Genomic DNA, 25,582 nt, shown 5'->3' on the forward strand with positions numbered 1-25,582 from the left:
CTCTCTGATGACCCGTGTTTCGGGAACCGCCCAGTTTAGAAGCAAATACCCATAGCAAACCTCTTCTACTCTGTGCAGTTCCCGAGACAAGCAGAGATGTCAGCAGAGAGCACTTTTGCCAGACAGAAAACAACAACTCAACTTAAGCTGCTGATAATTACTGGAAGGATTAAGATTTTTTTAATAGAAGTAATTTACAAATCTGTTTAACTTTCTGGAGGCAGTTGATATAAAAAAATTTTAAAAAAGTTTTTTTCTCTGGAATACCCCTTAAAGCTGCAGATTTTATGCTGCAGGTTTGGATGTCAACCAATTGACCAAACACAGCTTCAAATCCTACGGAGGACATTCTACGTTTGACTAGACCCTAAAATGTTTAAAACTCATTTAGTATATACCGTAGACCAGTGATCTCCATAACTGTGTGGCAAAACTACAACACCCAGCATGCCCGGACAGCCGTTGGCTGTCCGGGCATGCTGGGAGTTGTAGTTTTGCACCATCTGGAGGTCCACAGCTGTGAAGATGCCTGGTCTATAGTATACACAACGTGGATTTAAAACATCTTAGCGGAAATCAAGGAAAATTTATCATACAAAATGTAAAATATTATATTAAATATTTTTTTTTCCAGTTTTCCAAACAAACCGTGAAAGAAGGATACATTGTCACCGGTGGAAAAACTGAGAAAGCAAGTGGAAGCTGTGGTGTGGATACGTCATGCGCCCGAGCTCCTTGCTACTTAATCTGTCAGCCTAAACCCCCTGATGAATAATGCATAGCCTCTAATCCCTCTCACTTCCATTTACGTGGATGTTAGATCCATTTTAGAACACACAGCACGGCCCTTTCCCTCCCCTTGTGGAAGAGAGTTCTGCCCACTCCTCCCAGCCCCCTCTCTGTGATCACAGAGTCCTCAGCACCAACCTCCTGAACAGTCGTACATACAGAAGAGCGTTCTCCACTGCTTGTAGCTAAGGTAAGCCCTCTACGTATTCCCTTAAAATATCCTTCGCCTTAACATATCTATTCCCGGGTACTGTCTGTTCCTCGTTCCGCATTGATTCCGGAATTTAGGTTGCTTATGGCAGAAAAAGATCCATAAACGCAGCACATGGAGAAATCTACTGCATCCCTTCCCATCCCTAATGCCGTGTTATTGTGGGGGAACCGCGTCACGCTCAATAATTCAACAGCATGAACCTTTGACTAATTTAATACATGGCTTTGTGTTTTGTCATACGTGCTTGTGGCGTTGCTATTGCTTTATTTGTGTAGCATCGACCGTATCGTCATAGGACGTACAAAAAGGGATCCGTCTCTGTTGGGATTGGTGCTAGGGTTAGTTAAAGTAGGGGCATCAGGCCTATTTTCACCGACAGGTAAGAAAAGACTTGATTTGTTTGTTTTCGTTTATACATAGGAAATGTATTTAATCTATAGGAGGAGCAAGATGGAGACCTTTGGATGTACTAAAGCCAAGATTGTCACAGCTCCTTATGACGATGACGTTATCTGCAATTTTCACATAGGACTGCAGTCAGCCGTTCTTAATAGAGAAATTGCATATGGAAATATAATTGAACATGTTACTACATATGTTGGTGTGTGTATGTAGCGATAGAGAGAGACAGAAAGAGAAATAGATAGATAGATAGATAGATAGATAGATATGAGAGATCGATAGATAGATATGAGATAGATAGATAGATAGATAGGAGATAGATAGATATGAGATATATAGATAGATATGAGATAGATAGATAGAGAAAATCCAAAGAGAGCAGCACTCCTTAAATCTTTCCTAGGATGATGGAATATGAGATAGATATATATGAGATAGATAAATAGATAGATAGATAGATAGATAGTAGATAGATAGATATGATAGATAGATAGATAGATAGATAGATAGATATGATAGATAGATATAGATAGATAGATAGATAGATAGATAGATAGGAGATAGATAGATAGATATGATAGATAGATAGATAGATAGATAGATAGATAGATAGATATGAGATAGATAGATATGATAGATATGATAGATAGATAGATAGATAGATAGACATGAGATAGATGGATAGATATGAGATAGACAGATAGATATGAGATAGACAGATAGATATGAGATAGATAGATAGATGATAAATAGAAAGGTAGGTAGATATATAGATAGATATGAGACAGATAAATAACAGATACATGATAGATAGTTAGGTAGATAGATAGGTAGATAGAGAGATAGGTAGATAGATAGATAGATAGATAGATAGATAGCAGATAGATAGATAGCAGATAGATAAATAACCGATAGATGATAGGTAGGTAGATAGATAGATAAATAGATAGGTAGGTATGTAGGTAGATAGATAGATAGATAGATAGATGGGTAGGTAGGTAGATAGATAGATAGATAGGTAGGTAGGTAGGTAGATAGATAGATAGATAGATAGATAGGTAGATAGATAGATAGATAGATAGATAGATAGATAGATAGATAGATAGATAGATAGATAGATGGATAGATAGATAGATAGGTAGGTAGATGGGTAGGTAGGTAGATAGATAGATAGATAGATAGATAGGTAGATAGATATGATAGATAGACAGACAGACAGACAGACAGACAGACAGACAGACAGACAGACAGATAGATAGATAGATAGATAGATAGATAGATAGATTCGATTACAATAACCTATTCTTATAAGAATAAAGATGATGACATTTCCTGATCCATACTCCTCAGGCATAAACATTAGTGAAAACCTGTGTTTTGTGGGTCGGTATTGCTGTACAGTGACGCACCATGTTATGGTGTAGCTGGGGTTGGTTGGTACTGGAGAAGCATGTGCTCCGGGTGCTGGAAGTGAGGGTGGGTGTCAACAAGACCCTCTGTCTTGGCTGTGTGATTTAAATACAAGGGGAAGCTTTGTTTTCATATAGAATTGCATTAGTAATTGTAGTATTTGTTGATACATCCAGAGGTTATGGTTCTTACATGGCTATTTACATAACATGGCATCATAATGCTTTAGATGTGATGCTCGATTTCTCTTCCTTGGAGAGAAATGATCACGTTGAGTTATATAAGGAATAACTGACTACAAATCGGGTCCCTTTGTAATGGGGACATACTGTGCTGCAGCGTCAAGACATCATCATCGTCTCCATGAAATGCTCGGCATCTCCTGAGTAACTTGACTGTTTATTTATGTAGCAGGATAACAGGCGAATGGCTCTCATGGTGACACTTTCAAAGATGATTAATATCTGGTAGATTCCATCATTGTGAATTTAAAGATGTTGCTCTGTGGCTTGTGCAAATATGAGCCATTACTGACCCATTGTCTTTCTCCACTGTCACGTATACAGAAGGGATTTTTGCTATTTAAGACTTTAATGGAGGCTTAGATAAGGGTTTCCCAACTCTAGTCCTCAAGTACCCCCTGATTTTATATAAGCTATGTTGACAAAATGTTTAAAACAGGGATATAGGGAGGGGGCAGGGGTGTCTGCCCCAGAGTTAAGGCTGGGGAAGGGGGGGACTGGGAGGCCCTAGTCTTTCCGTATATATACCACCTCTGTTCAATCTGGTGCACTTTTACCAGCAATATGTCATGACATAGCAATAAGGAGTAGGTGTTGTGCTATGCTGCAATTGGCTAGACAACTAAAGTAAAGGAAGTGCCTGTGTGTGTGCTACAGTACTAGCAAACAGTCCAGCTCTGGTCCTGCCCTGTGAAATTAACAAAATGAGAAATAGCTGTGCACTATGGAGGGGGCTCTTAGTAGATCGTGGACACCTTGTACATGCATTTTATAATACATACAGAAGCACCATATCATTGGATATAAGCACTATACATAGTAGAGCATTTCCTCATTGCTGATAGAAAAAAAAACACTTACCTAACCCGGTTCACTTCCATCTGGTCACCTGATCTTCTCTCTCTCTTCCTCCTACTTCTGAGATGAACACTGGGTGCAGGACCTGCCCACTAAGTCAATCACTGGCCTAGAAAGGATATTACTGCGGTCAGTGATTAGTAGGTCCCGATCCAAGTGCTTGTCATAGCAGCAGGAAGAAGTGAGGGGATTGGGGATTGGACAGAAGCGAACAGGAGCTTTGGGGAACCAGGGTTGGGAAGTATGCATTTTATTTCTATTTTCCCCTTGCCCTAGAACCATATCAAACAATATACTCATGATAGGTCTCTTCCATATTCATTTTCAACACAATCTTATAGATATGCTGTTTCGAATACAACAAAAGGATTCTGGTACTTGATATATGGGAATTAAACCTGTGTACCCCTTACCAAAATTCTGTCTGCATGAACTAGCCCTCTCTTACCCTGTATTGGTCCTTTACGAAACACAAGAACATACTAAACATGAATGCATCATAAAATAGATCTAGGGGACTAGTTAATTTTGTAAACAAATTACAATGATGGAGATTTATTAAAACCTCTGCAGAAGAATAATTGCCCAGTTGCCCATATCAACCAATCAGATCGCTTCTTTCATTTTTTTAAAAGGCCTCTGAAAAATGAAAGAAGCCATCTGATTGGTTGCTATGGGCAACTGGGAAACTTTTCCTCTGCACAAGTTTTGAAAAATCTCCCTCAATGTCCCAATGTGTTTCCCTCCCTTTTGCAGATAGGGTTTAAATTGCAGTCAATACAGGATATAAATACTTCATGAATATTTCATTTCAGTTTAGACCTTTAATGTAACTTCTGATTCATTACAGTATTTCCTCTTACTTGCAACTTCATCTTAATTCATCTTTACTCTCAACTTGCTTCCTTTATCTGAAATACTCCTCTCATCCTTCATTGATCTCGCAAATCCAGATATTACAGTTTCTTATTCGGCATTACTGTGGCAAATTAACTATCACAAATGCACTGGAATTCTTGTGTCATCCGTTCAAAAAATGTATAAATAATATTACTTGGCTACCACCAAATTTATAGCCACTTTTCAGCCACATCTGACAGGGTGTGGCCTTGAGAGAAAGGTGTAGCTTAAGATACGCTAAATTTAATAGCATGCAAATTAACTTATTAGTATGTTTTGGCAGCGTGGGAGGAAACAGGGGTACCTGGAGAAAACCCACCAAAATATGAGGATAAATGACCTCAGTGCTGCAAGTCAACAGATTTAACCATTGAACCACCATGTTGCCCGCATGATATTGACATCGTTTGTTGGCCTCGTTCACGCGGTCGTTGTGCTCCGCTAAAGGGAGCTCCATCGGTCAGTCCATCGGAAGGGCAAGGGTTAAATACTGCACATCCTATATTTACGGCTGCTTAACTCCTGTAAAATATCAGATCCCTGACAAACCCCTTTCATGTCAATGGGATCCAACTGGACCTGGCAGGGTCAGTTGTGTTCCGACCTGTTAAGGGTCCGTTTGGCAGGGGAAATGAACAGCAAAATGGACCCTGAACGGGTCAGAGCTCAACGGCAGTGCCTTACAATGTTATTTGTTACATGATACTGCATCATTTAAAAAACCTATTGGGCTTTTGTATGCCTTCTGATGGCCTCTAGATCACACATGCTTTAAATACTCAACAGTGAGGAAAATGTGACAAACTGGTATCTTTATGTGGTGACATGGAGTGATGTTGGGGAAAATACCTGATCACTTTGGGACGCCAGGGCACCCTTATCCTATACACAGTCCGAGGTTGGAGGCAGCTTCTCCTGGGCCAGACACAATGAGCAAATAAACACAACAACGTCAGGTTACGGATAACTGTCTTTACCGAGCAGATGCAGGTGGCATTACAAAGACAACTGGACTTTGGTGCGAGAGTGCAGTGTAACCCCTGGGGAGTCCTGTTGCCATTCTGAGACTTGTAGTAGTTGAATGAATGAATGAATGAATGAATGAATTCTGGTAGCTGGGGTTCTGCCAATATACTGTAGCTTTCTCTGCAAGGGCATGAATTTCCCACACGCATGTATTTTCTGACCAGGATAGAGATTAGGGGCATGAATTTCCCACACGCACGTATTTTCTGATCAGGATAGAGATTAGGGGCATGAATTTCCCACACGCGAGTATTTTCTGACCAGGATAGAGATTAGGGGCATGAATTTCCCACACGCGAGTATTTTCTGACCAGGATAGAGATTAGAGTAGAAGTAGGCCTCTCCTCAGAGCACACGACACACAGTACACCTAGCTAGCTGTTGCTCAAGAGTCTTGCTGGAACTAGACCAAACTATAGACTGACTAAATCCTCCCCTGTACCTCTCTATACAGGGGGAGACTTTTGGGGTCTCATTGGCAGGCAGGGTCACATGGGCTTCACTGCAGGGTCTCATGGGTAGCACTCTTAAAGGCACAATAACATATTAAACATATATACATAGAAGAACCATGAAATTAATTTAGGAAAATATATTATTCTTATATGACAATATACATACAATCAATTCAACAATATGACTTTAGTGGGCCCAACACCTTGTGCTGCCAGGCTGCCCGAGACAGACCAAAACCACAGGACAGCCACTGGTGCTGGGACACCACATTTAGATCAGTGTTTCCCAACCAGGGTGCCTCCAGCTGGGTGGGCATCTTTCCCAGGTGTAAGGTGGGGGGAGGCCCTGGTCACCCCTGATACACAATGCCTCTGTTCATTGCAAAGCACTTTCACCAGCAATATGTCATGGCATAGCAATAAGCGGTAGATGCTGTGCTGAGATTGACCAGATGACTAAGGGAAAGGAAGTACCTGTGCATGTGCTAAAGTACTGGAAAACCTTCCAGCTCGGGTTTTGCCCCTTGAAATTAACGCACATTAGCAATTAGTTTTAAATTCACGTTGAATCTACTATAGACCAGTGATTTGCAAAACTGTTGACCTCTAGATGTTGCAAAACTACAACACCCATGCTGGGAGTTGTAGTTTTGCAACAGCTGGAGGCACTATGGTTGGAAAACACTGTTTTAGATCATTGTAGTTTTGCTGTAGTAATGGCTGATTTGCATTTAGAATGTTTTGGTTGGTGGATTTCAGATTTAAATGTGAAAGATAAAACAAGAAATAACACATGAATTGATTCTCCCGCCATATTTTAAGGACTGGCAAATCTGCAATTGTAGAAAATCTGGTGAAATGGTTTGATGTAATATATTGTGGTTTTATTTTTAAATGGGTCATGTTGGTCCCAAGCAGGGCATACAGTAAAGTACACATTACCAATAGATGATGTTCCAGGGTGATTGCTCTGAAAGCAATTAATTGTATTGAGCTTGGGCTGTGGCCGCGATGGCGTTCTCCCTTTTTCAGCTTGTTTGTGTAAATGGAGCAGGCTGAAGGCGAGGCGGCAGATGGTAAGCTCTTTGGTTGCTATAGAGATGCTGAACCAAGGCTATGGGGCGGCCTCTTATAGAAAGCGTTCCTAGGCTTAGAATACTTCCAATGCAGGATAAAGGCCTTGGATGTGTCAGATATGTTATATGTTACATTTCTTATGTTTAGAAAATTCAATAAAAAACATTGTGAAACAGGATGAAGGCCTTGGTTACAATGTCACTAATCTATCGTCATTTGTGTCTTTTTATTTGGCAAATGATTTGCTATATTTATATGTTTATGTTATTTTTTTCAAGTAGATAAGTAGACAATTTGAATTTTTTTAGTGATACTTTAGAAAGAGTCTGAAAGGAAAATTTTTTAATTACCCTAATGAGTAGGAGTAGGGGGAAAAGAGCTAAAACATGAGAATGGCATTAAACATGTGACTGCTGAAGCCATTAATTTTGGCAGGACTGGTGAACCATTCAATATGGTGTATATGGGGCCTTCTACATTGGAATAACATGCAGTAAATATTCAATAGAAAAAGAACCTCTTAAAGAGGTACTCAGTTGGGAAACATTTTATCCCCTACCCAAAGGATAGGGGATAAGATGTCTGATCACGGTGGTCCCGCCGCTGAGGACTCCCACGATCTCCGGGCCAGCAGTGGCGGCATCCAGAACACAGAAGCTTGTAGCTTCCGTGTTCGTGAGGTCACGCCATTCCTCCTCCATTCATGTCTATGGGAGGGGGCGTGAAGGCTAGTATAGACATTCATAGACATGAATAGAGGGTGCATGGTGGCTGTGGTTGCCAATCATCCGGCACAGAGTGGAATGCTGCAGCGGAAAACACGAGGGTCCCCAGTGGCGGGACCCCTGCAATTAGACATCTTATCCCCTATTCTTTGCAGTTTTCCAGCAGAGTACCCCTTTAACATCAGGCATTGCTCCTTCCACTAATAAAAGATTTCCAATTCTCAAGTATATCTCAAATGCCCTTGAGCACATGTGTGGTGCCATGGAGGTGTTAGTAGAAATACCTGATCACTTAGTGACGCCAGGGCACTGTTATCCTATACACAGTCCGAGGTTGGAGACAGCTTCTCCTGGGCCAGACATGGGGAGTAAATGAACACACCGACATCAGGTTACGGATAACTGTCTTTACTGAGCTGGGTGCAGATGGTATTACACATACAGATTCTTTTGGGTGAGAGGATGCAGCGTAACCCCTTGGGAGCCCTGTTGCCTTGCTGGGACCTGTGGTGCTTTCACCAAACAGATTAATACTGACTTGTGAGACGGGTAGATGAATCCTGCTGGGTAAGGTTCTGTCAAGGTACTGAAGCCTTCTCCGCAGGGGCATGAACTTCCACCGTGCCAGTAATCCTTGCTGAATGACCAGAGAGAGAGAGATCAGATTTGAGCTAGGCCTCTCCTCAGAGCACACAGCACAACATACCTGAACTACACTGTAGCTCATCTTACACTAGACTAGACTGAGGCAAATCCTTCCACACCTACACTATATAGGGCAGACTTTAGGGGTTCCCATTGGCAGGCAGGGTCACATGGGGTTCACTTCTCCCTCTTAAGGGTACAGTAACACAGAAATAACATATACACAGATAACAATAATATAATTCATTTAGAAAAATATATTATTTTGCAATAGAATATGAACATAATTAACATAACAGTAAGTCTCTGGTGGGCCCAACACCGTGTGCTGCCAAGCTGCACGAAACAGTCCAAAGCCACAGCACAGCTATTGGTGCTGGGACATCACACATGTTTACTAAAGAACAATAATAAAAGGCAAAGCAATGACACCTTCTGGGGGCCCAGTCCCCTTTCCTCAGATTAGAATGCATGTAGCACATTACAGCATGGTTTATATACACAAGAAAATGGGTGCCAAAATATTGGGTGGAGGGGTTTTATTGTGCCGTGGATTTTCTTGTGTATATAAACCATATGTAATGTGTTACATGTATGTCAATCTGAGGAAGGGGGATTGAACACCCAAAACGCGTAATTGCATTGCTTTTATTATTTTTCTTCGATAAGCAAGTGCTTAAGTAATGCTTGAGAATTTGACATCTTTTGTTAGTGGAAGGAGACGTGTCTGGTGTTGTAAGGTTCTTTTTCCATTGAATCTTCAAAGTATGCTGACAGGACAGGGAACCACCCATTCTGTGACCTCCTGGACTAAGCAGCTACTAATCAAGGTTTATGCTACCCCAATATACAAGAGTGATAGGCGCCTTTACTATCTATACAAGGTAAGCGGCAATCTTAAAGGGATACTCCACCCCTAGACATCTTATACCCTATCCAAAGAATAGGGGAAAAGATGTCTGATCGCGGTCGGTCCCGCTGCTGGGGACCCCCGAGATCTCGGCTGCAGCACCCCACTGTCATTACTGCACAGAGCTAACTCGCTCCATGCTTAGTGACGGGCGATACAAGGGCCGGAGCATCGTGACGTCACGGCCCCGCCCCCTTAATGCAAGTCTATATGAGGGGGCTTGACGGAAGGGTGCTGCAGCCGAGATCCCGAGGGTCCCCAGCGGCGGGACCCCCACGATCAGACATCTTATCCCCTATCCTTTGGATAGGAGATAAGATGTCTAGGGGCGGAGTATCCCTTTAAGTGTCCCTGGTTTCTAGGGTAACGCATAAGGTGCTGTCCTCCGGTCTCGTTTTTTTCTTCTTTTTATTTAGATGCATTGGAAAAACGTGGAGTTTACATGCATATGGGGGGATCAGGAACAATATCTGTCAGCCAAACAAGGTATCTTATGGGCATGGTCAGCCTTCAAGTGATCGACCCCACGTCTCCCCAAAGTAGAAGAAAAAGACCACGCTAAAGGCAATTTTAGATTTATACAGGTATATATTAGGGTCATTATTACAGTTTGTCCTGGTCAGAACAGAGAACCCTATGGTAATCTAAGTTCATTTCAGTAGACCCATATAGGATGTAGGTGCTGAAGTTGTAATATACAGTAGACCCTAATATGCAGACCTGCCATCTAATATTTGTTCAAACTTTGCATTTGGATACAGTTCTCTTTAGTCAAAAGTGAAAATAGATCTAGAAATAATAGCATTCAGTTGCACTTCTCCTCTATTTATCCTCTGTCCCTGCTTTAATATTATCCTGCTCTGACCTATTAGGATTATAAATGTCTGGTCCAGGGATTCCATATCTTATAAGACTAGGCTATTGTCTACAAGTATGCTGGGACGCTAGTTTATTTTTATTTTTTTTTGTATTTATGCATTTTTTATTGCTTTTGTTTTGCATTCTTCTGAGCATTTTATGGGTGTTTTACATAGGATTTATGCAAATCAGGTCTTTGTTGGCAGTTTTCAAGTTTTAAGTGTTTATGCGCAAAAAACACATAAATGAGTGCCTAATTTTCTAACTTTTTATTGTTTTTTGAAGCAACTGTATGCATAGTTTTGTTTTACTGAGCATTTTATAAAATGTATTTTTATTCAGTACACTTTACATGAGTTTTATGTGTTTTTAAAGGGGTACTCTGCTTCTCAGTGTTTGGAACTAACTGTTCTGAATGCTGGAACCGGCGTCGGGAGCTTGTGATGTCATAGCCCCGCCCCCTCATGACATCACATCCTGCCCCCTCAATGCAAGTCCATGCCCCCTCGTCACGCCCCCTCTTATAGACTTGCATTGAGGGGGCAGGGCGTGATGTCATGAGGGGACAGGGCTATGACATCACAAACTCCTGGTGCCGGTTCCAGCATTTGGAACAGTTTGTCCCAAACTTAGGTCCAAATTCTGGTTTCAATCTGTAAAAAATTACACAAAAGACATGTATACTGTGCAGTTTTTTTTTGTCTGAAGTCAATGTAATATCAATACAGAAAAAAACATGCAGTACAGTATCTTTATCAACATGGTAACATCACCTAGAAAATCCCTGGCTTCCCTGTCATACAAGTAAATAGACACACCAAGTTGCAACAGCCACAATATAAATCTTTATTCCAACATTAGTCCCATTCATTTAGATGTGTAAGTGTATAGATAATGCACATGTCATATACCTTGTAGCCAGGGCTCAAGTCCTGCAGGAACTCGTGGGAATGGAGTTCCTGCACTTTTTCCACAGCAGGAACATAGTTCCCATTAGCAGGAGTCCTGCAGGACCAGCCCTTAAAGGGGTACTCCGCCCCAAGACATCTTATCCCCTATCCAAAGTATAGGGGATAAGATGTCTGATCGCAGGGGTCCTGCTGCTGGGGACCCCCGCAATCTCGGCTGCAACACCCCAGACATCCGGTGCACAGAGCGAGCTTCGCTCCGTGCTGGATGAGTGGTGATGCTGGCAGAGGCTCGTGAAATCACAGTAATGCCCCCTCAATACAAGTCTATGGGAGGGGGGGCGTGACGGCCATCATGCCCCCTCCCATAGACTTGCATTGAGGGGTCGTGATGTCACGAGTCTCCGGCGCTGCACCCAACGCTCTATAGGAACACCGGGTGCAGCAGGGAGAACAAGGGGGTCCCCAGTGGTGGGACCCACGGGATCAGACATCTTATCCCCTATCCTTTGGATAGGGTATAAGATGTCTAGTACCCGTTTAAGTTGAAATCTTGGGTGAGTTCCCACACTTATAGCTTGTAGCTATCTGAACCCAGTGGTCACATGATGTGTGGGGGTTACTATAGTGTCCACATGTGTCATCCTATTCATATATGCCATGGGTGGACTACACAGGACATATGATATAAGGGCCGGATAAAGGGAAGGCCTAGTAGGTGGTTGCCCAAGGTGCCACCGAGTGGGGGCAAGTTAAAAAAAAAAATGCAATGTTTTTTCAGTCCATGCTTCCCTGCATAAATAAGAACACTAGGGGGAAAAGTGGGACAGGAAACTATTTCATGCATGATTGTTCTATCCTACTGAACTTTAGGGGCAGAGGGTGGGGGCACCAAAAGAGCTTGTGATGACCATACATAAATACTAATATTGTGTGGGAGGTTAATATGATAATATGGGGAAGGTTAATATAATATTGTGTGTGGGAGGTTGTTATGACCATACATAAATACTAATTTATTATAATCAGCTTTCTGTTTGGGCAGAAATTCTGGAGAAATAATAAACCTTGCAAATGTGGAAAAGTATTTATCCCCCCAGATTTCCTTCAAAATAATTTTGTGTGTGTCTCACAAAATTTTTTTGGTCTACTCTATTTTTCGCCCTATAAGACGCATCGGCATATAAGACATGCCTTTGGCTGTCCGGGCATGCGGGGTGTTGTAGTTTTGCAACATCTGGAGGTCCGCAGGTTGAAGACCACTGGTATAGGAGGTAATACTCATATGTCCCCGCCGCCCTGGACCCGTCACCGCTCGTCACCGCTGCCCTGGATGTCCCTCCATCGCTGTTGCCGCATCCCCGTGGTGTCCCCGACGCTCCGGACGTCTTTTTACCTGGAATCCACGCTCTCCGTCGCCGTCATCACGCCGCTACGCACGCCGCTCCTATTGGATGATGGGACGGCGTGCACGACGACGTGATGACGTCGAAGGAGAGCGCCGGCCATGCAGGGGATCCCGGCACCTAGCAGACACTGAGGAGGCAGATAAGGGCCCTTCCGGTGTCCTGTAAGCTGTTCGGGACGCCGCGATTTCACCGCGGTGGTCCCGAACAGCCCGACTGGACAGCCGGGTTAGTGTCACTTTCACTTCAGATGCAGCGGTCAGCTTTGATCGCCGCATCCGAAGGGTTAATACAGGGCATCACCGCGATCGGTGATGTCTTGTATTAGCAGCAGGTCCCGGCCATTGATGGCCGCAGGGACCGCCGCGATAGGTGTGTATTCGCCGTATAAGACGCACCAACTTTCCCCCGCCCCCCCCCAGTTTTGGGGAAGAAAAAGTGCGTCTTATATGGCGAAAAATACGGTGTAAACAACATCTTAAAATGCATTTAAATAACAATGGTAACATCACATTTTTTGAAGATTTTGAGTCAAAATGGGGAAAAAAAAACAACAACACAGGAAACCCCCCAGCAGGAGCAGCACAAACAGATACGAAGAACAAGTGCTTACTCCATTATTAGGAGGGATTGTCCTGACATTTAATGCACAGATTCTTATCTACACATATAAAATACTGGATGTCGTAGAACTCATTTACTGCCACTAAATAAAGAGGAAACCACCATCATTTCCTGGGTCTTTTTTATGGTAATGTGTTAATGGCAATGTGGGAACAGTGTGAAAGGCTTCAGCTGAAGAGCGAGGAATAAAGAAGTATTGTGACTGGGGCAGGGGGTGGGATGTGTCATGGGTGGTGTGACATTACAGCTAAATATAGTCAGTCTAATAATATTCCTGCTTGTCACATACACATGATAGGATTTTAGAGCTGATAGGATTTTATATTACAGAGAAATATATCACAATAAATAAGGTCCAGGGGGGTATTTATTAAGTCTTTTACTCAGGTTTTCCTGGGTAAATTTGTAGCAATATTTTGGCACAGTGCAATTTTTGTGACTTTTTTGTGCGACTTTTCATTTACGTGCTTTTTCTTTTTTGGTGTGGTAGACATGTTTTGAGTTAAGTTCAAACTAACTGTGGACAGCCTTTTTAAAAAGTCGCTTAACTGTCGCACGGGTTAAAAAGTTGCACAAAAAGTTGCACAAACACCATTCAAAGTGAAGTACTGATGTTAGACTTACAGTATATGGACAAAAGTATTGGGACACCTAAGCATTACACCTACAGGAGCTTTTAGGACTTTCCATAATAAATCCATAGTTATTAATATGTAGTAGGTCCCCTCCTTTACATTTACACTGGAAATAACATGAATTTGAAAGTATATGTAGAAAGTTTTGTCCAGAAGAGCATTTTTGAGGTCAGACACAGATGTTTAGTGAGAGGACCTGGCTCACAATCGCCATTATAATTCATCCCAAAGGTTTTGGATGAGGTTATGGTAAGGGCTCTGTGTGGTCAGTCATGTTATTCCACATCCAACTCCACCAACCATGCCTTTATGGACTTTGCATATGGACACATGCTTTCAGTACTGGGGCACAGGCATGCTGGAATAAAAAAATGGCTAAATCCAAACTGTCCCCACAAAGTTGAATGCTACAATTTTCCCAAATGTCTTGGTACACTAAGGAATTCGTGATTTCCCTTTATTGGAACCAAGGGGCCTAGACCACCCCTGAAAAACATTTCCATAGCATCATCCCTCCTCCACCAATCTCCAGATGGCACAATGCAGTCAGACGGGTAATGTTCTGCTGGTATTCGCCAGACTGGCCCAACAGTCTACCAAATAGAGAAGCATGATTTATCACCGCTCAAAACATATTTCTTTTGCTCCACAGACCAGTGGTCTCCATCTGATGTCTGGCATTGTGCATGGTGATGTAAGGCTTGCATGCAGCTGCTTGCTCATAGAAACCCATGCCATGAAGCTCCTGAGGGGGCACAGTTTTGGTGCTGATTTAAATGCCACATGAGGTTTGGGACTGCAGAAACCAGTAGGGCAAAGGTGACTTTTATGCACTTTGAGGGTATGTTCACACAGCAGAATCTCCGCTCGCAGAATTCCGTGGGCAGAGATTCCATCTGGCGTCCGCCGCCAAATCATTTTGGCAGTAGGACTGCACAGCACTGCGCTGTCACCATTGACAGCTATGCATTGCTCGCGGACTTCCGTGCAAAAAGTTAACATGTTCTTTCTTTGTGCTGAACAAATTCAGCGGTGGAAATGTCCGCCGCTGAAATTCCTCAGTGTGAACCGGTCACACTGATGCTAATGTTCACTGTGCGTAATTCCACTGGTAGAATTCCACTCACGGAATTCCATGGGAATTGTGCAGTGTGAACATACCCTGAGGCTCAGCACACGGGGACCTTACTCTGGAACTTTACATGGTCTCCACTTGGTTTTTGTGGTTCCTAAACACTTCCACTTTTCAACAGTACCATCACAGTTGATCATGGAAGATCTAGAAGGGAAGAAATTCCATAAACTCACTGGGTACAGCAATGGCAAATATCACAGGGCCACGCAGGTATCACTGAGCTCTTGTAGATCGACCTATTCTGTCACAAATGTTTGCAATGGCAACTGCAATGGAAGGGGCTGGATTTTATACACTTGTGGCTTTGTGACTTAATGAAACACCTGATATCAATGATTAAGTGCTTGGGCCCAATAAGTAAGAGATATTCTCAGGGGTGTAGGTATAGGGAGTACAGAGGTAGTAATTGCCTCCAGGCCATGAGTATCCTCAGAGCGCCATTTGTGCGCGGCAAATAAAAGCTGATTGTTATAGTCTCGCCCCTCAAGTCTCGCCCCTCAAGACATCACGCCCTGACCCCTCAATGCAAGTCTATTGGAGGGGGCGTGGCAGCTGCCACGCCCCCTCCCATAGACTTGCATTGAGGGGGCGGGGTGTGACATGATGAGGGGGCAGGGCTATGACGTCACTAGCTCCCGATGCTGGCACTAAGTGCTCGGAACATTTTGTTACAAACGCAGAGCAGCGGAGTACCCCTTTAAGTTATGTCCCTGCTTTGATATCTACGGCAGGTGCATGGAAGAAGGAGGGACCTGAATCTAACTTTATTTATTTAGCCACAGTGGTCAGCAGCAAGCTAAAATACAATAGTGTATACAGGAGAATATGCGAAGGACAGTAACCAAAATAAGTGTGTAGGATTGAGTATAAGAGAGTAGGAGGGGAAAGGGGATTACAAGAGGTGAGAGGTAATATATATAATTGATAGGGAACAGTTTAAAGAATAGGATTGTAGGAAAATAGGGGAAAAAGTTATACAGTATTTAGAATAGGTAGTGAATGGAGTGTGGTGACAAGTTTGTTGTTTTATTATTATTTTTTTTTTTTTTAGCTTATTATATTACACTTCATGTGCTTTATGTGCTATATATGTTATATGTGATTTATGTCACTTGAACAAAAAATGAATAAAGAAAGTTGGAAATCAAAATACAGGAGTGGTCTTATTCCAAAGGCTGGGACCTCAACCACTGCAGCAGTACCATAGACTTTTTGTGCCAGGGCTGCAAACAGCCATAGCCAGCCCAATTTGCCTCCTCTCGGAGGATGCCACCTACTATCATACAGCTCCTCTATTGAAACTGCTCTATTAACCCTGTACTAACATTGCGCCATCTTAGGGCACCACCATAGTGAGGAGCAGCTACCTTTTGCAGATATCTGGCATCCTTGGTTGGCAATCCACACAGGGTGTACGATGGGTCACTTTTAATGAAACTAGTGTAGAGCATATTAATGCAATTGGTATAATAGAGAACTTTTAACATTAGAGCAAAGTTGCCAATCCTTTCCCAAAATATCCATAACCACTAGTACAGTGCTGAAAACTCCAGACCCCAAATTCCTATTTGGATGACAGGGTATGTATGACTCTTGTGTCTTATACATATGGCTATGCCTAATGATAGGCAAGTTTATAGAGAATGTAACGTCAACTGATGGCTTTCTAGGGGTTCCAGTTACAGGGTCCCTGTATAACTACACCTGTAGTATCTATCTAGCGTCTACTCTTTGTGGTCATACTGGGAGGAAGTTCCTGGCCTACAATTGTAGCCAGTGTCACCTCAATCCCTGATGCGTTAAGATAATGTACTGCACTCCTGAAGTTAAGATACAGTAAGTTATCTTAAAACGTTACACAAACCTGGTTTTAACATTATCCTCAGTTACTGATTACTGCCTTATCTCTGGTGCATTAAGATATTCCAGCACAACACATTGCTTTGTTGGGTTAACACACTTAAGATAACCATGGCTACATCTGTTTATTTCCCTGTACAGCAGCAGGAGATCTCACAGGTGACATCACACATGAGTGCACTAGGCTCACTATGTCCCAACTCTTTGCCCTTTCCTTTAAAGGGGTACTCCGCTGCTCAGTGTTTGGAACAAACTGTTCCGAACGCTGGAGCCGGCGCCGGGAGCTCGTGACGCCATAGCCCCACCCCTTCATGACATCACGCCCTGCCCCCTCAATGCAAGTCTATGGGAGGGGCCGTCACGCCCCCTCCCATAGACTTGCACTGAGGGGGCAGGGCTATGATGTCACAAGCTACCGGCGCCGGCACTAGCGTTCGGAACAGTTTGTTCCAAACGCTGAGCAGCGGAGTACCCCTTTAACTCACTCTGTTCTGTGACATGCCATAATTTCTTATCTCCTCTTTACGTCAACTCCCCCCCACCCACCCACCTCAACCGTCACCACACCCTACACTAATCTGGCTTGGCACGAACCCATGCCCCTACTGCCTGTTCCTGGTCACTAGCCCACCATAGCCAGTGAGTTATTTCCGGATGGGTACTGTCCTGGGTAGTAGTATATTTGGATATGATTATCATAAGAATCTGTTGTGTCATTATAAAATAGTCACAATATCAAAAAGATGTTAGTAACCATTGTGAGACAGTGGTTGTCGGAGATCGCTATATTTCCCCAAGGTACCTGTCGTATGTGGACATTAGGTTTTAGGAAGCGCAAATCCCATCTAGGGAAAGCTTGGTGAGATATTGGACATCCAGGAAATAGATACAATCTATTCCTGGTAATACATAGCTTGCTAGGGAATTTGGAATGTCCTGTTTTCGACCTGGATATTTATGGGATAGAAGGCAGATTTGGCAGTGGGGTGTTTCATCCGCCTTCCTTGGTCAGTCCACATTTTCAAGTTGACCCCAAGTCAGCAAAGGTGTAACCAGTCTGCACTGGGAAGCTGTTAGGAACCTCTGATAAGGGTTGGAGACCTAAGTGTGAGTGTCAACTAAGTTAGCACTGGACAAGCAGGGCTTGTTTTGTTTGTGCCTGAAGTTAAAGGGGTACTCTTCCCCTGAATTCACAACAGAATCTTCAGCTCACCTCCCACTGGTCTTGCATGGACCCTCAGCCTGGCCCAGCTTGATACATAGTATTGTGCAGAAAAGATGTTCAGGATCCAGCAATTCCATAAAATTCCATAACTTCACTTTTATTTGTAATCCACAGCGTTAAAAATCTTGCAAGATAGCACTCACGACACACCACCTAGCCAGTGATAAACTGCAACATGGTGATCAAGAGCTCGAAACGCGTCCATGTTGCAGTGTATCATTGGCTAGGTGGTGTATCGTTAGTGCTATCTTGCAAGATTTTTAACGCTGTGGATTACAAATAAAAGTGAAGTTTTATGGAACTGCTGGATCCTGAAAAAATGTTCTGCACAATACTACTCTTCCCCTAGACATCTTATCCCCTATCCTTTGGATAGGGGATAAGATGTCTGATCGTAGGCATCCTGCCTCTGGGAACGAGCTTGGCTCCGTGCCTGATGACTGGCGATGAAGGGGCTGGAGGCTCGGGACGTCACAGCCCCACCCTCTCATCACGGACCCGCCCCCTCAATGCAAGTCTATGGAGATGGGTGTGATGGCCCCTCCCATAGTGGCCCCTCCAATAGACTTGCATTGAGGGGCAGGGCTTGACATCACGAGGGGGCGGGGCCGTGATGTCCCGATCCTCCGGCCCCTGCATATCACTCCGTGCACCAGATGATAGGGGTACTGCAGGAGAGATCACGGGGTTCCTAGAGGCGGGACCCCTGCGATCAGACATCTTATACCCTATTCTTTGGAAGCGGTGTACCCCTTTAACGCTGTATTTATTTTGGGCAGAGTACCCCTTTAAGGCTGTATTTATTTTGTTACAGAAAAGTAACAACAGCAGAAACCCTGGTTCTTTTGCTTATAGAGTGTAGCATATGATATTATTAGAGAATAATGTAGATTTTCTTGTGTAGTCCTTGTGTTTACCTGTGTTAGCTGATATAGCAGTCTAGCTCAGGCTCCATATTGGATGAACACCGAATCACTAGAAATGACTTGATAATGCCGGCTTTGGGTGTGCATATGATGACTGCACCTGGTCATCTCGTCAGGTCACTCATTAGACTCATAAGTGGGTTGAGGTTAGTTCACATTACATTCAGATTTTATGCATTGTCTTATTTAAAGTACATTTTGTAGAGAAATATCGCTAATAGGAGAAAGTGATTAGACCTTTAATCCCAATGTTACTTCTACTGTGTTACTACTAACTACTATGTCCCTGTCTCTGACTGCTATTTTGTCATTTTTGGACTGGTTCTATAAAGCTACACACACCATACCACACCATGCAAAACAACAGAATATAGTAGAGATTAATTTATCATATCACTCATTTAGTCTAAATTGTTGTGGTAACACTGTGGTGCAAGGAATTCCTAATCACTTTGTGACACCAGGGCACCGTTAGCCTATACACGGTCTGAGGTGGAGACAGCTTCTCCTGGGCCAGACACGGGGAGTAAAGAAACGCACGGATAACTGCCTTTTACTGAGCAGGGTGCAGATGGTATTACACACACACAGTATGGAGCAGAGTGGAAGGGATGCAGTGTAATCCATTGGGAACCCTGTTGCCTTGCTGGAACTTATGGTGCTTTTCACCCATTTGGAATAACACTAACTTTAGATAAGAGACTGTAGATTCTCCACGACGGCTAGGGTTCTGACAAGGTCAAATTACTTTCTCCTCCAGGACTTTGTGTTGCACGGGAGAACACTTGCAGTATGGCTGGTAGACTTTAGAAGAAATATTTTCTTAGGCGTCCCTCAAATTCTCCACCAACTTCACCTCCTTTCCACACCAGTGACTAGCACTGAGCTGAGGCAACTCCTCCCCCCCCCCTACACTATATACTGACCAATTTAGGGGTTCCCATTGGGCAGGCATGGTCACCTGGTTTACACTGCTCCTCACTCTTAAAGGTACAACACACATATTATACAGTGCATATGGCAAATATAAATGAATATGCAATAAAATGCTTGAACATATGAAACATAACAGACAGTCTCTTAGTGGGCCCAACACATGTTCAGCAGGCATGCCCGAGGAGATCGGCAGCCCACAGGATAGCCTTTGGTGCTGGGACACCACATTATAGTTTCAACTTGTGACATTGTTGTCCAAGACAAATGTACAAACAAACCATGAACAGGATTTAGAAAATGGCCATCTCTAATGTATGGTCTGCTTTAAACTATTCCCCCTTCATTGTTATAACCATGTGATCTGAGTAATGATGTAATTTATGTTGTCTTATCTTACTTTGGCATTGGCTTGTCTATCTTCCTACTTGTAAAAGTGTATCAAGATTTACGTTATATATTGACATTTTGTTGCAGGTCTGTCGCAGTGGTTATGTCCAAAGACCTGATATGAGATTCTCATTCTGCTTGTTACTTAAAGGAATTCCGTCATCAGTCATCAGTTACACTGATGACAATGATACTTACCTGATGCCATTCTGTGTTCCAGTTCTCCTGCTATCTTCTACGGTATCTTCCGTTTCGGCTTGGAGCACGGGTGGAGCTTCCTGTCATCACCTCCTGCTGCTTCTCTGCGTGGTCCTGCTGCTAGCAAACAGCAGCGTTGATGTCAGGAAGCTCAAAATCAGCCCCGGAACAGAAAATATGGAGGAAGATAGCAGGAGAACCAAAGCATAGAACAGGAACAGGTAAGTATGGATGTCATAAGTGTCACCTGCACTACCTGTCTGTACTGACAGGTTAGTGCAGGTGACACTGATGGCAGATTTCCTTTAAAGCATTATTATTGCTTCAAAAGATTTTTAAAAATCTGCCTTGTTTTGTTGTGTTAACCTTTCAGATTAATGACAAGGGAATTTTAGTGCTTTTACTTTTGTTATTAATCCACAAGATTCTTGAATACAGTGTTGACATAAACGGTAAAATAACCAAACAGTACTAGGCATAAAATAGATATGAGAAAAAAAAAAATCTGACTCACAGACGGTTCTTCAGTAATGACAGACGGTTTATCAGGAGACACATTTATAGTGGGGTGGGGGGGGTGTCTCCTGATGAACCGTCTGTGGTAAGGGAGAAATGTGTTGAGACAAAAAAAGGGACATGAGACAGTCAGATGGTCCTTATATATAACTGAATAGCGTACAGTATCTGATGTTCCAATAACATACCCAACGATATGAGGAAAATATTTATTAACATTGACCTAGACACACTGAGCACTAGTTTGTAATTATTGAGACATAGGGATAAAGGTGCCGAATCTGAGATTAGTGTGGATTATTTATGGTTTTTAAGGAATGAAATAAATTAATGGTTTTAGCCAGGCTTTTTTAAAGTGTTAGCGTTATTGCTACTGGCTAGGGGTATGTAGGTTATCCCTGTTTTTCAGTGAGCTGTGTATTGTGCCAGTTGGAGCCCCCTCTGTGGTGGACTGCTATAAATCATTTTCTCAGAGCTGTTTGTCAGTAGTACACACGGTTGCTTCATTTCCCTTATTACCCTTCTACTATAGGTGACAGTAATATAGAAGTTACTCATGCACTGACTTTGCATACTTCTATGTTAGCAGCGATGAAAGAAACAGCAGGATCATAGTGAAGAAGGGGTTATACTAAGCGGTAAACTATAGCTTTTGCTGTGCTGAGGGGAAAGCCTTGATTTACCTTTCAGGCACAATGTAGATTTCCTGGCTGACGGAGACAAACTCACAGATTGCAAGTACACAACCCAGGCTCTCTCTCTCCTGCACAAAGTAGCTTCCCCCTGCCCCCACTTTCTGTGTTCCATCCTGGTTTGTCTGTTAATAGAGACAGGTCGGAAAAAACATTGCAGAAAAGTGAGACATGTAGTGGCCAAGGATTTAGAGCTTTTATGGTAGGTAAAGAGATTTTTAAATATGTTACAAATCACGTAGGCTATCACAAGGAGGGAAGCTGGTAAAAATGACAGAGACCAGGATATGGGACAGTATGACTGGTTTCATGTTTGACATTATTAGAAATATTAATTATAATGAAATACAATATGTATTAACAACATCTATACCTTCTTATTACAGAGAAATCAAGATGGCAAAAACTTTCTGGATTCATCTTGCATTAATCGCCATTCTCATATTGATGGTAGCCTCTAAGAAAGGGGGGAAAAGTAAAGGTGGTGGCTGGAGTTCTGGAACCAACCGAAATCCAAGCAACCCAGGAAACACTGGAAGCAATTGGAACCCCAGTCACACAGGCAATACTGGGGGCAACTGGAACCCCCATCCCCCCAACCCTGGTTGGAATACTGGTGGTGGCTGGGGAAATAACTATAATCCAGCAGGGAGCAACTATAATAAGCAGATGAAGCCTCCTAAAACCAAGACCAACATGAAAATGGTGGCTGCAGGGGCTGCTGCAGGGGCACTTGGAGGATTTGTCTTAGGTAATGCCATTAGCAACATGAGGTACAATTTTGACAATGATATGGACAGTCGGTATTACAACAGCTACCGAAACCAAATGCCCAATCAGGTTTACAGACCAACATACCAAGACAGGGCAAATGTGCCAGAAGAGAGATTTGTCACCGACTGCTACAACTCATCCATGACTGAATATGTGATTAAACCAAACGAGGGGAAGAATGTATCGGAAATAGACCAAACAGAAGTCAGAGTCAAGAGCACCATCATCCGGCAGTTGTGTGTTACCGAATACCGAAGGGGACCTCAGTATTCTCAAGCTTATGACTCCGGGATAAATCTCCTCCTTAGTCAAAGTCTTACCTTCTTCATCACACTTTTTGTATATTTTGTGGTTGAATGATAAAAAGGAATGCTCATAAGTGAAAAAACCTTCTGTATATATAGAGTAAACCAGTACAGATGCCCTGCTCCACTGCCTAAGCCAATATGTTATCTTCTGATTCCCTGTATCATTGGAATGTTATGGGATTCCCTACCAACATATGCTGTGTCCCATATTAGTGTATGCATCACACATCAGAGCTATACTATATTTTTAAGAAGAAGCGGTCAGTCAGTCTTGCTTGGCTACTGGTCTGAATCACCATGTTATTAATATGAACATTTTTATTATTTGTAAAAAAAAAAAAAAAAAAAAACTGCCTTCACTGTGTTTTTGTTTATAGATTTTTTTTTCTCTCTCTCTTTTTGTTTCAACTCCCCAGTTTCTTTTTTATTGCATGGTTATTATATTATTATGATTGGACATTATTGATCAGAACACATCAAGGCTATTGTTACTGTATATTTAGTTGCCTTGATGTCACTAAGGTATTTTAGGGGTTGTCATAAGTTGCAACGATTTTACAAAATAATAACAAAACACTGTCATCGAATCTCAGCAACATGTTGGACTGTAAAAATCAGCAAGACTGTTATACCGATGGACAATTGGTGAACAAAATGAAAGACCAACACTAACCAATATTGCATATAAAAATTTTGATCTAATTTCAGAATATTTGGCTAAAAAAAAAAAAAAATTTACATGAATAAAGAAGCTTGTCAAGATGTCAAATGAGGAAACCCCCAAGATTTTTGTATCATATAGAGGCACGCTTACCTTTGCAGCCATATGCACCATCAAATATGTTGACTATGGTTGTTTCATGCCTTACCCATCTTTTGGTTGAGAGCAGTTGACATTCCAAATTTTTTACTTCCTATTGGCAAATAGTAAAAAAAGGAAGTCAGAAACATAAGAAATCTTTTGAAGGATATCAACATGATATGTGTTTTTACATGTCCAATCGTAAGATCTTTGTGAAATTGTTTGTAGAGTTGACCATCCTATAGATGACCAACAAAAATATGGACTCATTAAAATCTTTACATATTACAAACTTTTTGCCAGATGTTTTTGGTAGCTTAGGGTTCCTCCTTTGAGCCTCCTTGGCTAGGCACTTTGATCACTTATGATCTAGAGGAGGATTTGTATGTGTTAATGGTAACCCATTACTTTCTATGGATGTTTGTGATATTCTGTAATACTTGGCTCTTGCCTCTTGCTCATTGAAGGGGGTCAAATTTAGCAAATCCTCCTCTATAAGCTTATTATAAGGATAGGGCCAAAGCAGTCATTGCCTTCAGTTGATTGCATATTTAATTTTTTATATTATACAAAAGCTGTATGCTCACCTCTATTATAAATCTAAAGCACATACTCTGCAGATTATAATTTCCTGTCCCATTGACGTTTACAACTGGTTGCTTTGGGTTACTCCATCCTGCACCTGACTGCATGCCTATTGTCTCATTATTTGTACTGTACCAATACGAAATTTATGCTTTTCTTTCAGGGGGAAGTATCTCTTAAAATTCTGAGCTATGTTACTAAATTGATATATAATCGAACGAAACAGCCCCAACTTTGTTATTGCATTCCAATGAAAGTCTTAAAGCTTTGTAAAAACACACGTGTATACTAGTTCACTGCTTGTTGTGGGCCACTGAGCTACTGTATATAAAGGCTGTTTATAGGGTACTTACCTGCTACATCTGTGACACTTTTCATTATCATTACTATTTCTATTTGCCCCAATACGCAGCATATATATGCATATATATATATATATATATATATATATATATATATATATATATAAGGAAACAATCTTCTACTATTAATGGGACCTTGATCAATTCCTTGTTGCTGGCAACACATTGGACATTGGATAAGTAGTGCTGCAAATTTCTCATTTATATATATATACATATATATATATATATATATATATATATACAGTATATATATATATATATATATATATATATATATATATATATATATATATGAATTATGCAAGCAGTGCAGGCAGCATGCTGTCTTTCTATATTGAATAAATGAGCATAATGCATAATTTATGTATATAACTTGATGTGAGCTCAACACTGCCAACATTACACAAGTATAGGGAACACCGTTTTGCTGTTTAAATAGTGAACTAGAAAAGCAAATGTTGTATTTGTACATATACTCAGAGGTGGTCCCATCATCTGCAGGAAATTACCATCATCGCAATCGCCACATCTTGAAGGTGCTTGCCTGGTGAGCCTTTATAGTTGCCAGATCAGCCATGTTGTACCTGCCATACATCAAGCACGATGCCATGCAGATAGCTTACGTGCATCCCTGCAGATTGTTCAGTGTCACAGTGGGTATTCATACATTTGCCTCTGTATTGAACTGTGTTCTTGTATCCTCAATGAGCATCTCTCATAATATAATGCATTCTGTTTCGCACGTTGTATGGAGCAGTTTATAATAAACTACTGTGGATTATACAGGCA

The 25,582-nt window shown here is 42.0% G+C and overlaps 1 protein-coding gene across 2 annotated transcripts; it reads left to right on the plus strand.

Moving 5' to 3' along the window:
• Positions 1-821: 821 nt before the first annotated feature.
• PRNP (prion protein) lies at positions 822-25,582 on the plus strand. Of its 2 annotated transcripts, none has more exons than XM_056571388.1 (2): positions 822-979; positions 22,346-25,582. In XM_056571388.1, the coding sequence occupies exon 2, from the start codon at positions 22,356-22,358 to the stop codon at positions 23,091-23,093; it is 738 nt and encodes a 245-aa protein (XP_056427363.1). In that variant the 5' UTR covers positions 822-979; positions 22,346-22,355; the 3' UTR covers positions 23,094-25,582. The 2 variants fall into 2 exon arrangements, with proteins under 2 accessions (XP_056427363.1, XP_056427364.1); XM_056571389.1 differs by lacking the exon at positions 822-979 and adding an exon at positions 1,359-1,382.

Source organism: Hyla sarda, chromosome 4 (assembly GCF_029499605.1).
Source record: "Hyla sarda isolate aHylSar1 chromosome 4, aHylSar1.hap1, whole genome shotgun sequence".
In the NCBI taxonomy this organism is placed as follows: Eukaryota; Metazoa; Chordata; class Amphibia; order Anura; family Hylidae; genus Hyla; species Hyla sarda.